The sequence below is a fragment of the Oxyura jamaicensis genome, chromosome 4 (assembly GCF_011077185.1).
Source record: "Oxyura jamaicensis isolate SHBP4307 breed ruddy duck chromosome 4, BPBGC_Ojam_1.0, whole genome shotgun sequence".
NCBI classification, from domain to species: domain Eukaryota; kingdom Metazoa; phylum Chordata; class Aves; order Anseriformes; family Anatidae; genus Oxyura; species Oxyura jamaicensis.
This window is the reverse complement of record NC_048896.1, coordinates 82818349-82835639: the sequence shown is the minus strand read 5'-3', so window position 1 is coordinate 82835639 and position 17291 is coordinate 82818349. Positions and strand designations below refer to the sequence as shown.

At 37.6% G+C, this 17291-nt stretch overlaps 1 protein-coding gene across 5 annotated transcripts in view; it reads right to left on the bottom strand.

Annotated features, from left to right (window-relative positions):
* Positions 1-308: 308 nt before the first annotated feature.
* SLC2A9 (solute carrier family 2 member 9) overlaps positions 309-17291 on the bottom strand; it is a 126808-nt gene continuing 109825 nt past the window's right edge. For all 5 annotated transcript variants that reach the window (XM_035324804.1, XM_035324805.1, XM_035324806.1 and 2 more), the window contains one exon: positions 309-3808. In XM_035324804.1, coding sequence (XP_035180695.1) covers positions 3551-3808 — 258 coding nt within the window. In that variant the 3' untranslated portion in view covers positions 309-3550. The remainder of the gene's footprint in view (positions 3809-17291) is intronic.

Below are 17291 nucleotides of genomic sequence, written 5' to 3'. Positions count from 1 at the left end.
ATCATTTAATTCTCATTGATGCCTTAATTTTTATTTCCACAGTCTATTATAAACATATGAAAGAATGAAGCATGGAATCTGATTTGAGAAGCAAAATATAAATAATAAATAATACTCCACCAAACATACAATTTTATTTCCTGTAACTCCCAACTAGCTAATGGAAGAAAACAAAATGATTTGGGTCATCCAGACGAAGGAATGTACAGCCTTGTACTGGGACATATAGAAAGCCCAGGGAGCTGTACAGTGAAACATGGACAGCTGTAGGGATTCAGGTTTACCTAGAAGAAAATCTCCATCACTTGTTTAATTCCAAAGGTTTATTTTGCAGTTGTATGGGCTGCTGCAGGAAAAGTTAACATCCCAGCCAGACCCAGTACACACACAAAACTCTCTTGTGGTACTCGTACAAAGAAACACCAGCTAGCAGTATTTCATTCAAATGTCACAAAACAGGAGAACAGAACATGGCACCACACAGCACTCACTGACAAATACATGGGCTGCAGACGATTTGACACATTCAACAAGAAAATCAAATGATACATTGGTGATATTGTCCATTTTGCCCTCATTGCTGGAGATGCCATAGCAGCATAACAAAAAAGAAAAAGAAAAAAAGGAAAAAAAAAAATAACAACTTCAAGAGCAATACGAAACTTTCATTAAGGTCACAGATGAGAAGTTATGCAGTACGTGCACACCTGCAGCTTCCTCAGAAACTTCCACAACCTAAGGCAGAGGAGACTGCAGCCACCTTCCCTAACCAGTGAGCAAAGCATCTGCACAAATACACATTTGGAGACTGGAATTGTTTTTAACCTGAACTATGGGCTGGAGCAAATGGCAGAATGGATGTGCAGCCACAGTCCATGGCGCTTTCATTCTGCAGCTGCACAGAAAGTGTATATCTGGAGTGTGCCTGTCTCTGGTATGGGAAGAGATGGACAAATGGGGCACAGTCCCCTGATGTTAATACTGTACAAGCCCCTGAGCAGCAATAGGAAATTCTACAGAACCATCTCTTTACCAAAACATTTAGAGCTGGGCTCCAAATGCAACTGGAAGCAATTGTAAGATGATTTTATCTTGTTGTGGAAGTCCAATTGAAGTACTGTATCAGGCCAAGATGATATTTTATCAGAGTTACTTGATATCAACATTATCAACAAATAATACTTGTAATGAACATCAATGAACATCACTAAGTGCTAATTTTTCCTAATTATAATAATGGATATTATTATAATCCTGCCACCTTGACTCAATCAGATCACAATATATTATGTTAAGTAGCCCTAGTTGCAAAGTAATTTTCAGTCTGAATGAGAGAGTCTGAACTTGCCAGTCTTGCCCTACAGGCAGAAGTGGAAGAATTTATTCTTGAAATGGTCTGGAGGGGTGGTATTCAAGCTCTTTTTTTACATAGCCACCCACTTAACAAGCTCATGTAACACATGGACTAAGCGACTAAAGCCACTGAAAGAGGACATGTCCATTTGCTACATATACAATTTTAGAAGTGGTTACTGAAGACAACTTTCTTCAGTTTTCTTCCATAGTATTTGATTAGTTTCTATATTTGATTATTAATTGGTATCATCCTGATTTACTGTTTCTTAAGAATAGCACCAGTATCATAAAACTGAACCTTCATTCTTAATTCTTTTCCTTGTAGGTATCTGTATCTTTTTTTTTTTTTTTTTTTTTCATCTTACTTGTTTAAGTATCTCTGTCACAGTAAAATAGCAGAAATCCAGGCATAAAGCCTCATATCAATTTTTCTTCTATTACCCAGTAGTGAAATTGCCCTATTATATAATCTTTGTTGTCAGCTTACAATGTGTGTGGTAAATAAGCCACAAATAAATAAATCACAGTATAACCCTATACAACATTTAGTAGCAATAGCTGAACATCAGGACCTCTGATTTTAATTTACAGTATAAAACAAAACATTAAGCAGCTTGTCAGTTGGGGAAATCTGAACAAAACAAGTACTGAAAAGTAATTTTCCATTTTTATATATGTGAATATATTTATAGTCATATATACATTTATATTTTGAATATATATGAGTATATATATGAATATATATATATATTAAAAATCACAAATTTCTGCATTACTAAATATTACTTCTGGAAACAGCTCATTCCACCTAAATGCAGCACTTGCTTCTTTGCCTTACTCCTTACTGACAGCAGCTGTAAGACTTACTGACTTTTCATACAAAACAACAGTTATCTGTTGAATTTAAAAGTGCTTATTACCCCCCTCAGCATCCAGGTACCTAGAAGAGTCAAGAATAACTATTATCATAATTGCAAACTGGAAAGATGATGTTCATTAAAAATATCCCAAATGTAAGGGAACGGATCACCTTACACCAGGCAACCCACTGAGTCTTGCTATCATGAAATTAAGCAGACCTTGAGGACAGTTTTACGATGCATTAAATAGCTTAGAAACTTAGAAACTTAGAAACATGAACAAGGTCCAGAGCTTCAGAATCTAATGCCCAAATGAAAATTAATGTTCAAATAAGAAATAGGTATCCAAGTTCCTTTGGAAATCTGAGTGTTAAGAAACTACATTTATGGGGCCTCAGGGAAAATTTGGCTCCTAGGATTTGTTTTAAAAGGAGCTTGAAAAGAAAAGCTGAATAAAAAAAAAATGAAAAGAAAAGAAAGAAACAAAAACCCTTGGGAAACATGATGTTTGATTTTTTTTACTGCTACAATATATACATCAGAGTTCTTTCACTTGACCATGAGGTTTAGCTTTTCTTTCATATTAAAGATTCTACAGCTATTCTTTTATGTATATTTAATTATTTAATTTCCACAGAAATGCAGTGCCAGCAAATTCAGAAACTCTAGGCAATTCTATTACTAGTTGATCAGGATTTGTGAGAGAGATGAGGAAACTGACCAGGACCTGCAGCTCTCCATTTATGTGAAGCTGAGAAGTTTTAGGATGAAGCAATGGAAAGCCAAAATAGCTGGAAATGGACTCAGAGGTCAGGGGAGCGTCACCGGTCTTCTTTTAAGCACTCAATCTCAAGTGCAACTTTAATGACACATTGGAAAACGTGGAGAAATGCAAGCTGGTCCCATTTCAGGTTTGCTTGCATTGATTCCCAGCAGCCCGACCCCTGCAGGGATCTCTTCCCTTTCATCTCCTGCCAAGTGCACACACACCCCACTGTTACCACACAGCTCTGCTCTGCCAAATTCTGCTCCCCAAGGCCAATTTGCTTCTCCAAGTCTATATTGCCCACCCCTGTCACCATACCACCTATTTTGCAGGTGCCCAAGAAAAATTTGGCTCTTAGTTATTTAAGCAGCTGCTGCTCCTCCCGCCTCCCACTTCCTCTACACTCACCCTAGCTGCTAACGAATTCACCAGTGCTCACTTAAAAATGTATTCAAGGAGGAAGCAGTTCATACTGTCACATTAAAAACACAAGTTGCGCACTGCTATAAACATTCTGAATGAAAAGAACATGTTTTCCCCCAGTCCCCCTGAAAGAACATCCTTGTTTTTACACGATTCCTTTTTTGGTTTCCCCATTGTCCACTGAAGAAGTGAAGTTTGATTCTTGCTCTGCACTTGATTTCCTCTCTCCTGAGCAGTGGTTCATTTCTTGCATTTCTAAAGAGACCTTATTCCTTTTCGCAAATGCTTGGCTGATCTCATTGAGTGTCTTGTTTTTTGTTTCAGGAAGGACAAAAAACAGGTAGGTGGCTCCTGCGAAGCAGATGGCAGCAAACACTAGGAAGCAGTAGGTCTGTAAACCACTCTGTGAACAGAACACAAAGGAGATACCGTCATTGCATATGCTAAGGGGACATAACTCAGAAGAAAAGCAACATCAGGAATGACTTGAAAGGAAAAGTGGGTGGCATGGCACAATTTTTAAGCAAGTAAGCGCTGGCATTTAAGTAAGTGCTGGCATTCACTGCAAGTCACAGTGCCTTAGAATTTCATAAAAATGCATGAATCTTCAGCTATTCCAACATTGCCCTTCCAACACTGCCAGTGGCCCATAGACGGAGAAGCAGGCTCCTGGCAGATGGGTGCGGATCTGCAATCTGGGTGGTGCTGCGAGACGCCAGACTGGGTCCAGGCACGAAGGGAGCAGGTGGAAGGAGGCTGCTTCTGCCTGCACAGCCTAACCGAGCCTTGCACACGTGCTGTGTTGCTGGAGATGAGGCAGGTTTTTCATTGGTTGTTCTGAATACTGCCTCTCCATTTCTAGGTACAATAAAAGGAGGCATGCTTGTGCAATGTCATGTGCCTGTACGTGCCACATGAGAAAGCTGTCATAGCCAGCAGCATCTGTATCACAGTTGTTACAAGCTTTGAGATTTGCAAAATAAATGAGGGGAAAGAAAACGAATGGCAGACATTACTGTACTTGAGAAGGTTACAGGAACTTATAGCAAGAAAAACAAACAAACAAAGAAAATAACACCACAAAATATATTCCTTTCATGCTAGAGACTAGTGTAAGAATTACTTTCCTCAACTTTTGAGGAAAGTCAAAGGGTCCAGGATCCCCATAAGATTTTTTGACTTTCTGCCTTCCTCTATTGATTTACCTCACTACATGTCCTTAAAACCGGTGAACATTTTTGACTTGCTTGTATTAACAAGTCTAAAGTTAGCAAAAAGTGGCACCTCTACCTCCACAAATAAGACAATCTTTCCATGGTGTCTTGTGTGACATCATGAATACAGGAGAAATGGATGTCTCAGACATCAAAAGAGGTTTTCCAAGGCAGGGGCTACCCTAGGAATATCACCTGTGATGGAGGAAGCAGAAGACTGGTGAGGAGTACCAGGGCACTGGAAATAAATGAGCTACTTCCCCAGGCACTTCCACAGGGAGCTAAGTCCCTTGCCACAAGCACCAGCCACTGCCCCACCTTGTGAACCTTGCTCCTCTATCCTCCATGTGGAGCTGAAGCAAACCCAAAATCACCATGGGAAACCACAGCTCCTATTCAACATTTTTTAAAGCTTCCTTTGGCTGTGAGTTCCTTGGAGACATGGCTTCCTATGCATACATATTTACAGTTGCCTTTAAATGTATGTATCTGAATCAAACAAGACAGGGCTAGAAAATGACATAACACCAATTTTCCACATTTTTTCTAACATACTTCCATCATTGTCAGTTATCTCAGCTCTATACTGTAGGCAGGGCAGGGTCCCTGCTTGGGGGCTAAGGGCTTATAAAATTCCTAGGACTACTTTTATGTGTCACTTGCTCAATATATGCAAGTGAAACGTAGAAATGTATGCATCATATCCGGCATAGAAGAAGAACATGAAAGAAAAAAACAAAACAAACAAACAAAAAAACCTTTTCTGCCACGGCTTTTTAATATTATTGCTGATATCCAGCCTGCCTGGCCACAATGTTTTCTGTGGATAATTCATTACCTAGTTCAGCCCTGCAATTCCCGTCTGTAATCGGAAAAGCTGGAAAGTGCATCTTCTGAAATACTGTCTATGGACTCTTGAAATCATCAACATTTTTTTTGTTAAATCCTAGAAGCATGAATTCCTGAACAACCTGACAATCGCAAACCAATGAGCATGGGTGATGAGGGGGAAAAATATTCTGGGAAGGGAACTGATATGACTTTCAAGTTTATACAGAGGCAGAATCAAATGGATTTAGTAGACAGGAGAAAACAACTTCACAGTGCCTCATAAATCATTCTGTCATGTTAAGAATACAAATTTTGCATCAGGGTTTTCTGCATGTGAAATTGTTCAGTGGAATGGTAGGGCTCCAATCAGTAATCACATTTTTCCTTTTCTAAAATCTTTATTGAACAAAACTTTCTCCTTGACAAAAATGAAGCATGAATGCTTTATTTGACTAAGCCTGGCCACCTGTGTATCTTGGTGGTACAGCCACAAGCTTTTCCCCTCCTTTCTGACTCGTTTATTTCTTTGCTGTCCATTATCTGAATTAGTGTTTATCTTCTTTGATCTGATTCCTTAAACTTTTCATAATTGAACTGAGTTCATAGCTTATTTTCAATTATTTTACATCATGTATTTACATTTATTGGTAATAAACTTGAAGTCTTTAATTTCTGCAGATCCCTTTAGATATAGCCCTCCAAGGGCCTCCAGATGAAGTTCCACAGAGAATAAGCTAAAAATTATCTTTTCTTATAAATTCTAGAAATGAGCTCTGTGGGAAGAGACCAAGACTTTGTAGTCCTTGTATTCAACAGGATTAGCACAATGGAGCCCTAATTCCTGGACAGGAACACCACAGGGCAATCACAAAATGCCTTTTTCTCACCAGCTAGTCTTCAGTCATAATATTTCTTTAAAGCTGGCTATCGTTTTACACACCCAGAAAAGACAAACACTCATAAGCCTTTTGTAACTCATTCAGAGTTCAGCTAATATCACTTGAACCTGTATTCAGCACAGAAGAATGTGAATTAAATTACTCATTATAAGCATGAAACCTTCCATCTGTACTGCACAAGGATAAAGGCTGTGAAACAGAAGTACAAGATAAAGCAGAAGGAAAATGTAAAATCCTGAATCCTAACTCAAAAGAAACCCTTAATGGGGCATGGGTGGGATACAGCTCAGACTACATTTTTATCTCACTTTTATCTGTTTCTGACATATTCTGAATTGATTGGTGCCAGAGTTGGGGGATCAATGAATGGATTGGCCACAGCATATCTGATGTGTCCATCAAATGATGCTGAAGATAGAATAATGAGCTGGGAAAAGGGTGAGATACTGAATGATGGGTACTATAAAAAAGGTACCGATAGATCTGACTGGAAAATGGATCTATGTCTTTGTTCCATGAAACTTCTGAACTTTCTCTTAATTGTATTACGTAAAATATGTACTATTCATATTACTCCAATGAAATCTGTATCCATCCTTTCTTCAGCGTGCCATCCTGCATGAACATCTGAAGTTTAAAGCTGCCAAAATTTTAGGTGGTTTCCTGAATAACCAGGGCTCCACCTCTTGATAGGCTTGCAGATATTCATTCAGAGTGAAGGTCAGATACACACAGGAACGTCCTTGAAGGACCAGGCTGTCCACAGGTTACTGAAGGTCACCTGCCTTCCCAGGCTCGTGGCGGAGAGTTCGAGGAGAACAAAAATGCTTATTGCTGCAGTCTCTCCAGGAAAGCACCTGTTACATACAGCCTTTTTCTAGTTAGTCAGCAGGCTACTAAATCCTCTCCAAGGCAGGACTTACACTGGATTTTTAAAGTACAGTAAGGGTGACTGACACACAGGATATTTGAAAGTTAACCATAAACTTTTAAACTCATCATCTTCTATTTTTGTATCAGCTTTCTAAGGAGGGTGTTTAAAACATAATGTTTCTATAAATGTGCTGCCTTGAATTACTCATTTTTATCCTCCCTGAATTTCTGCAGCTGGTCAAGGCTCTGAATTTGCTGAAAAGTGGAAAACCAGGAAAAAATTCACTTAACACATGCATTTGATTACCACAAAAAGGAGTCAAAGGCAAAGCACTTAGGTAATTCTCCCAAATCAGACAATGAAAATGGGAAAATAGATATTCTAGGCTGCCCTAGAGTCTTACACTATGACTTGCTACTGTTACCTTTGTTTTCTTATTTCCTTTTGTATTTCACCATAAGGAAGTAAATGATATAATCATTTTGTATTTCTTCTCTAAAAGTTCCATGGGAAGGCCAAAAAAAACCACAAAAAACAGGAGAGATTCCTGCAGTACAGCTTTAAACAGATGACAGATGAATCCCTTTACCTTTTCTGCCTCTAAATTTTCCACTTGCAGCATCACAGCCCCTTTGGCACTGGCAATGGATGCCTGCATTTGGAGGTTACCATGAAGTTCATTGTCACTAGATATGGGTCAAATTGGATTTTTGAAGTGATGATATCAAATAATGAGGGTTAGATGTCTTACTAAAAAGATCAGCAGCAGAACAGTTATTCATGTAGATATTTAACTTTATTTGCTTTGCTTCAAATTTGTGTAACCCATTGAAACAAATGGATGAGAGAATATATGTCCTTTACCCTTTGTCCTTCAAATTCAGACATAATTTAAGGTTCTACTGAAGGTGCAGGACAATGAACAAGGACAGAGCACTAAAATATAGTATATTAATGTATTTCTTAAGTAAAAAATAGTGATTCTCAAAGGTATGAACTACAACTTCAACCCCAACCCTCACATTTTTATTACCTCCTCAAAAAGTTAACGTCTCAATATTTTACACTTGAAATGGATTGCTTCTAATTATGACCTTTTTTATTTTATTTTATTTTATTTTATTTTATTTTATTTTATTTTATTTTATTTTATTTTATTTTATTTTATTTTATTTCTTATTTAACGTTCTGATAGCCTATGTTTCATTTCATTTCATCTTTCAAGGAACTTTAGCCACTTCCCTAAGTACAGATACACTGTAGTTACTTTAAATATTAGATGTATATGCAAAAATTTAAAATAGCTTGATTGAGGGACTCCACATATAGACTTCTGTGATTACCTTTGCTATTGAAATTTTTCCATAATAGAAAAAAATCATCAAGTAATATTACACTTTAATGAAATAAGGAAAACCCAAAGAAAATCATGCTGGGTAAATGAATTTCAATGTGTGAGAGGAAAAATCTCAAGTTTAAAAATTAGGAAGAAAAAGCAGAAGTGCAGGAAAGCCTCCAGTAAAATGTATAGCAACTCAGAAGTACTACCTTACAGGGGAAAATAAATTAGCTTCTGAAAAGGGCAAAATAAACACACATGTAGGTCTTTCCATTACACTAGTAAGCATTTTGAACTAAGGTTGCAAGCTGTGTGGCACCTGTATCCCATGTTATACTGAGCTCCATCTGGATCACAGATCCAAGCAGGTTATTTTTTCAAAACACCTAATTCAGTTTAAAAATAAAAGAAAAACAATGCTTACTCAATTTCCAACTAGTAACAATTTGTATTCTGCTTCTTTCAGATGCCTTCTACTCTAATGTAAATAGAAAGTTTCTAAGAAGATTCAAACAGTATTGTCTTTGAATTCTTCACTGGAAAAGCCAGCTAGTAAAAACACTCACTATTTGGGGGACATGACCTTCCACCCAGCTATTTGTTTTACTCTCCTGTCATCTCAGTAGCTGCCTCTGCCTCTCAGTGTCAGCATTTCGCAACCAGAGTGCCAACCCTGACCTCCTACGCCAGGGCACCAGAATTAGGTCTCCACCCACCAGCTCAGAGACTGGGCACATCTGACTGTGACAGGCTGCAGTACGCTGCACATCTACAGCCATGCCCTCATTTTATTGCCCTTTTGCAGAAAGGTTAGGCAAACAGCAGCACTCAATGCCAAGGATTTTTTTTTTTACTGAAAAGGTGTTTCCCAGCCACAACTACAGAAGATACAAGCAGCTCTTCATAATAAATATTTAAAATGATCATTTTGTTACACATTCTCTATTTATTATGCCATCTAATTAATAATCTTCTTTGTTCATGCTCTTATACTGTTGATTGCTTTACTTTTCTGAGAGCAGAGGCATTAAAAGGATTTGTTGCTTATTTTAAAGCTTTTTCTAATGTTTCCTATGGGGCATTGATGGGGTGGAATAGGACAGCCCCAAACATCCCATCCCAATACGTTTGTCATGTATTACTGAAGCCTTCACCAAATGTATCCATAGTAAAAAGCACATTGTTTTCCATTGCCTTTCCGAACCAGAAAGGAATTACAGAGGTAATTTCTGTCACTTGCTTGGTTCCCCAGCCTGAAGAGCCAGGCACCTTAAGCATTTTATGCAGGTCCTTAATATTAAGTCTGAGTGTTCATCTCTGGGATCTATAGCACAATATATACCTACTTTTTGGACATGACCCACTTTCCACTTATAGGGAAGCAGCACAGAAAAGTAGATGACACCAGATACATGTAACTATTACAACTTCATAAAATCAATGTTTTTTATAACCAGACAAACCATTCAAACTACACAGTGATGTTTATTAGTCCCTGCAAAAATGAGATATTCTGTGCTATTGCTCTGCCAGAGCTGCAAAGCATCATGCAGTTTATTAATATCGTTGCCTCAGCCTTGCTGCAAAAACGCAGCAAAAGAATGATGCCTGTCACCTGTTTTGGGATAACACAGACTTCTCCTGTGGCAGATGTAAGAGAAAGGAAAAATCACTGCAGTTCTCAAGGACTGCATGTAAGCCTGGAAGATGGAAAACCCATTTCTAAATGTGCTCCATTAAAGTCCTCTTTATTTTTCTTAGGAAACGGCAGCAACAATTACGTTCTTTGTCATTTAGACAGGGATCTACATCATTTTCTAGTACATCCATGCAGAGAGATTTGAAGACTTCCACCAATCACTTTGCCAACACTTCTATTGAATTCATACTCTTTCTTTCCTTGCTGTTGGCATGCAGTCCCACAGTGCCACTCTTAAAAGTCAAACTCCATCTAGTAGAATCAGTTTTCCACTTAGCAAGCCTGTAATCATAGCTGGGTATTCCTCTGTCATCCCTGGAAACATTTGAATTAGGAGGAAAGCCTGAAGATGAGTTGTTCTGGAAAATTTCTGCTTGGATAGAGAAGAATCCAAAGCAGCAGCTGGTCTGCAGGGCAGGGAGGTAGAAAAGGAGGGCTCCTGGCAGCCAGTTTTGGTTGCTGAGATGGAGCCACTGGACAGAGGTATTCCCCCAGCTTGAGAAGGCTCAGAAGACTGAAAGCTTGCATGAGGATGGCATGAACATACTCCATGGCCTTAACACCTGAAAAGCAGGCTCTGCACAGTCTTTTAGAAAAAATATATATATATATTATAACAGAAAACTTCTGGAAGAATCTGCTATGGTGTCCTGCAGCACAGTAATACTTTACAGCATAGTCTTTAAGTGCCCCAGAACAGTCTATGAGAACAAACTGAAATAAGAAATAAGAATGCATCAGCATGTAACAAAAATAGCATATTCACTTGTCATGTCCTGGAATTAATTGCTAATTATTAATGCCTTGTAATTCTTTGTATTTTTACAGTGTATTACAAAAATAAACAGCACCTGTCCCTGGATAACACGGATTTTAAGGTCCTGCTCCCCCATCTGGTTACAGAAGTCTGTCCTGCAAGCTTTATTGAAGGGTAACAGCTGAACACTCACTGAACACTATTGCACCAGCGGTTTTCAAGCATTTTTCTGCTGCTGTAGTTTGTTGTCCCATCTTCTTGCTTCAGCTCATTGTACCTATTTACACATATATTAATACTCAAATTTCTCATTTGCTAGGTGTCCCCGCCCTCTGCAGTCCAGCACCTCCTGAGCATAACCATTTCTTCCAGCTATTACTCACTCTTTAAAACAGATTCTTGAACCACAAGCTCCAGAAAAGTCAGTCAAGGCCCCAGATTTTCTTTCCAGCAACATAAAATAGATCCACAAGTAATAATTTCAAGTTTGGCTAAATTAATAAGGCTATGCCTGCAACCCCTTGTGTACATATTCATTTACCAGATTTGTTCATCTGAATGTTTGGGAAATAGTTTCTGTTTACAGGTGTACCTGTGAGAAAGAGAAAGCAGGAGGCTTATGGGCAAGCAGACAATTTTGTTTTATATGTTCTTTAGCCATTCATATGTTTTATATGTTCTTTACCTGGAATAAATATCATATAGAATGATGAATTCCCTATGGTTTGTGAGTGACTTACAGAAATACCACTGTTTGAAATATATTCACCTGAGCTCTTCAGCCAATAATTAAAAATGTATCAAATCCTCCACTCTGTTCTGTTCAACAGGATATTAAACAAACAACAATTTGCAACAAATAAAGTAACTGATGGATGAAGGCTGAAATCAATTAAATTTAATACAGAAATAGATGCAATTTTTAATTCATCACTGAATACTTTATTGAGAAATATGAAAGCTACTGCAAACCTTCAGTGCTAGTTTACTGTTGTAAAAGCGAAACACACTTTAGTGCAATTAGCAAATAGAGATGCTGATGTCAGACAGTCATATCTGATGTGGCCTTTACCTTAAAATTGACAAGAATTCAAGAATTCATGGGTTCCTTTGGTCAGTTTCTTTCCTTTTTTTTTTTTTTTTTTTTTTTTCTTCCTTTTTCATCAATGAATCACTACTGCCAAAGGGAAAATGATCTGTTTCCTCTTGTTATCCATAAAAAAGAGAATATATTAAGCAGTAATAAGCTCACAGAAGGATGACTAATATAACTTTGAATGCCTTCAGGTTAGAAATTCCTCACATTTCCTTGGCTTCTTGATTCTTGCTCAAGTTGTTCTGAAATTCACAAGGCTTTCTCTGATGTGCCAGAGAAGTTTAGCATTCTGATCCTTTTGAACTGGAGAAAATAAGTGAACTTTTCTCCATCTTCAGTTGTTCAGTTAGCCTATCACTTTTTTTTTTTTTTTTTTTTTTTTTTTTTTTCCCAGATGGAATACATTTAACTTTGCTTTCTTTCACTCCATTGTCATTTTCTCTTTCTGCTATAATTTCTCAGCATTTTTTTTCAAGGTTATTTAGCTCAAAGCATCAATACATTATTCCTACTATGCCCTCATGAATTCCAAGGAAGGTGTGACTGCAGTTGTCAGCTCACTGTTTTGGATTTGGGATTCTGCCACCACAACCTGCAGCAGCCCTTCTTGCAGGGATTGCTGATGTACCACAGTGAAAAAAAAAAAAAAAAAAAAAACAACTTAAAGGAGCCACTTAATGAGACACTTCCTGGACATCTCTCTGCCTGTCTTTTATAGATCTCCAGTGATGGGCAAGCTACACACAGCATTACAGTTACAATATTCTCATGATTAAAAGCTTTGTGTAACTTCCTTCTTGATGCAGCTACCTTAAAATATAACACGCATTAGCTCTGCTTCATCACCTTACTTCCTAGTGGTACCAGTGATGAGAACAGACCTGGAACCAGGTAAACAGAAGATGGATAAGCAACTGGAAGTGGGTCTGGTAAGTCTGGAAACCTAAACTAAATTGGGTATCAAAGCACCTCCCTGCTCAAGCTGTTGGTTGAACTAACCCCTTTGTAATGCTTGGCTCATGAAGAGGACTTTGTGCTGTGCCTCATCAAATGTGAGCTTCACATTCACTGTAACAATCAATAAAACAATCCATTCCATTCCAATGGCATTTAATAAAAAGGCTTTATTATTCTTCATGAGTGTTTCAGAAGCCAGGAAAGCAAGGCTCAGTTCAGATCTGACAGAGGCAGCAGAAGCCACCTGGGATGGGATCATGTGCAGCTGAGGAGTTGGGTCTTCTCACTGCTATTAGGATTCAGCTCTGACCAAACAGGCACGCTGCTGTATATGGTGTGGGCGGTAAGAAAATAACATCCTCTTTCTAAAGTACATACTAGAATCTTTCAAGTTCTCTATTTCTTCTGCATAACCAGAACTAAAGACTCCTTTTTCAGATTAAGATGCTGCACATTTAGAGGTTCCAATTCACTCAACATAACTCGTTTGTATAGAAGAGGAGAGCTCTAAATTTTCAGCAATTGCATAGAAAGAGTATCCCACTACCACTGCCATCACCTGGCTTTTGGAATGTGTGTGGTCTTATCTACTATTGAGTACTTTATGCTCAGTCTTGCAGATTAAATGATATCAGAATCTGGCAGCTCTACCCTTGATTGCAATAAAAAGATTCCTAAGGACATCTTCCTGCAGCAGTAAACACTACCACCTGTTCAGCTGGGTCCAAGAGCCCCACTGAAAGTTAAACACACTGCTTCTAAATAAGGAGGGATGCAAATCCCAAAGTTTCTCACATTTCAGGACCCTCTTTTGAGAAGCTTTGAGAAGTTCAGGTATAAATGCAACCCAAAGCTTATTTGAGGTGGGGAGAAGTGGGCAGAAATACAGTATCTGTACTGAAGAGTGTACAGTGCCACTATAGAAAGAGAACTACAGGCACTAACGTTGTTCCCAATATAACCATATTTAGTATTCAAATAGCTCTGTGCATGAAAATAGCTTTGTATGTTTTCCAGGTTAACACCCTTCCCACAAGTGATGAGGGTACTCTTAACTGACTTTGAGCTTAAAGAATATTTATTCCAATATAGGCTATACAAACATTCACACATTCCCAGTGTGGAGTCATACTCTAGGAATGAAAGATAAGATTTGATATCTATCAGGCTCTACATGTTGAACAACAGTCAGCAAACTTAAGCCACGCAATCTACTATCTTGGGAAAAAAAAAAAAAAAACAAAACAGAAACCACATAGCCACTGTTGTAAATACTCTAATTCAAAAAGGCTTGCAACTGCAAGTCTATATTTAAAAAGCACGTTGCTAGAAAGAATGTATACACAACACAAAGAACAGATCTTCAAAATTCTTCTTTATGCTGTCTACAGACAGGTATGCTTTTGCTCCCTGTGTGTCAGGCTCACTTTTTTTTTTTTTTTTTTTTTTAATCCTCTTTGCATATTCTAGCCAAAGACTAATTGATGCCACATACTAAACATCTTAGCAACTTGGAGGTTTTATAAAATACCTACAACCACAGAATTATAGAATGGGTTGAGTTGGAGGGACCTTTATGTATCTCCTTGTTCCAATCCCCCTGCCATTATTGAAAAGAATGTTTCAACCCAACCACCCAGATGACCATATTACAAATATGGAAATACCTGGAATTACTCACTAAAACTTATACACTCACCAAAACCAACCCAATATATTAAGAATATATTTGTTCTTCCCCTTAGCAGTTCCATTGGCTAAAAGAAATTACGGAGCTAAGCACTAATTATACTGCTAGTGCTATTCATTCCTGTTAGTGTATTTAAACTGAAAATCTGACATATGGAGGTATATTATGTGATTTAGTTGTATAGCAACAACCAATGAGATTAGAACAGAGATGTAACTGAGGCACTTGTGATGAGGAAGATCCCTACACAAAAGTTATTCTCAGTGATGGTGGGCTTCCTGCTCTGTTCCTGCTCTGTTCAGGGCAGTGCAAGTTTTACCCTTTGCATGAAAAGACCTTCACAGTGGCTTTCTCCTACAAGAAATAATAGTGACACCATTAATACTCATGTATTCTCATCAAAACAGCCTTTGTGGTTTTCTCAAGGAGAAACTGATTGCCTCATATTGGCTTCTGCAGACCATTAATATCACTGATCCACAAAGTGTAAAGCAAGAAATATCCCAGCAACCACTGTGCATCAGGAAGCAACATTTGGCTGCTTTCTTAGCCTGAAACATGGGGAAGCTTGAACGAAAACTTCTATGCTTCACTTTTACAAATATTTTTCAGTCTACCTCATGTGTGCCAAGTTCACAAATTTCACATTATACAGGAACATAAAATGGTCCTATCTGTATTTCCTTTTGATGCTATATATTTAACAGTACGATATTCCTTTTTCTCAAGATAAACAAATACCCTCTGTCCCATGGACTATTCCTGATTAATTTTCTAAAGTTAGTTTTACAGAAGGAAAATAGAATACACGCACCTTTTGACACCCAGCAAATATTCAAAGACAAAGTGATTCTCATAAAACAATAAACCCAATAAAACATATGGATGAGTACTAAGAATTACCCACTTCTTTTTCAAATTTTTAGTGAGTTTTATTCCAACTCAGGACTGGTAGTGAATAATATTGAATTTTTAAAACTGAGATTAAATCTATTCTTAGAAATGGCCAAACCATGGTTACATTTTATCCATTGCCAGTTTTGATTACTGAGTCCTCCAAATTTTAAAACTAACAGAGATGCACCCATTCTTGGAGGTTTTCAAGACACAACTAGACAAGGACTTAAGAAATTTTGTTTGATCTCACAGCTGGCCATCTCTGAGCGAGAGGTTTGACTAAAACTTCCTGGGCTCCTTTCTAGCTGGGACAATTCTATAATTATATCCACAATTGCTCACATCTTTTTTGGTTTGTTATGCCTGCTCACTTGAGGCACAGAGTATTATACCCATTCCCAACAGATTATATGAATAAATGATGGAATGATACGTTGTGGATGACTACAGGCGCTCATTTTCAATATGATTTCTGCACACACAAAAAAATAAAGCTAGGCTGATTACTCACAGGTTTGCATACTGAGCATAAACTCTCTTCAAATATGAGCAAATACTTGAAGTCTGTTTTACGATATTCAATTTGCTCCAGGTGTTACAGTTAGCTTAGCATTTACTTAGAAAGAAATCACAATGAGAATTTGTTTTATATTCCCAGAAGGTAAAACATTTGGAAACAGAAATTATACTAGGAACACCAGAAGAAGAAAATTAATGTTCTGAGTTTGACATGTTGCATTCAAGCAGATGTTATACTGAGTTATCCTGGGTCATGTCAACATCATAAAGAAGCTAGAACCCCATTTTCGTCAACACTATTTCACTATGAGGATATGGCCTCAAGTTGCACCAGTGGAACTTTAGATTGGATATCAGGAAGAATTTTTTCATGGAAAGGGTGGTAAGCATTGGAATAGGCTGCCAAGGGAAGTGGTGGATTCACTGTCCCTGGAGGTATTTAAGAGAGATTGTGGACATGGTTTAACAGTGGAGTTGTAGCGTTAGATTGTTGGTTGAACCTAAGATCTCTTCATGATCTTAAATCTTTCCAAACTAATTGATTCTATGATCCTATGATTCATTCTCAAGTGAAGGCAATTGGAGAGAGATAGTGCTGAGTACCACTCAAGGTGATGTTTGACACTTCTCAAGATTAAGATCTATATTGAACGCATGTCTAAAATGCCTCTGGACTTAAAACCAGACCTTTCACAATTTCTCTTTATGTTCTAAAATCCTATGCAATAGTGGTTCTGAAATTATTTTACTTTATCCTAAAAAAAATGCAAAAAATACATTATTTTGAGACCTATTATCAAATACCTTCTAGTAATCACACAATATCAAATGTAGTTGTAAATTCATTCCAGTATCTGTTGTCATTTTAACCTCAGTTATGATTCCTTGCACAAACAAATGTCTCAGATAGGCAGTCATGAGGTCTGGAATATAACAACATTTTAAATTAGTTGTAATTTGTCAAAATTGATTTGTATGCTGCATTTTCAATCTCATCCATAGTTTTTAATGGAGAATTTAAATTACACAAGCCAGTGTTTTATTCTATTACATATTTCTACAGATGGTTGAGGGGAGAAAATCTAGACATTCACACTAATTAATTGGAGACATT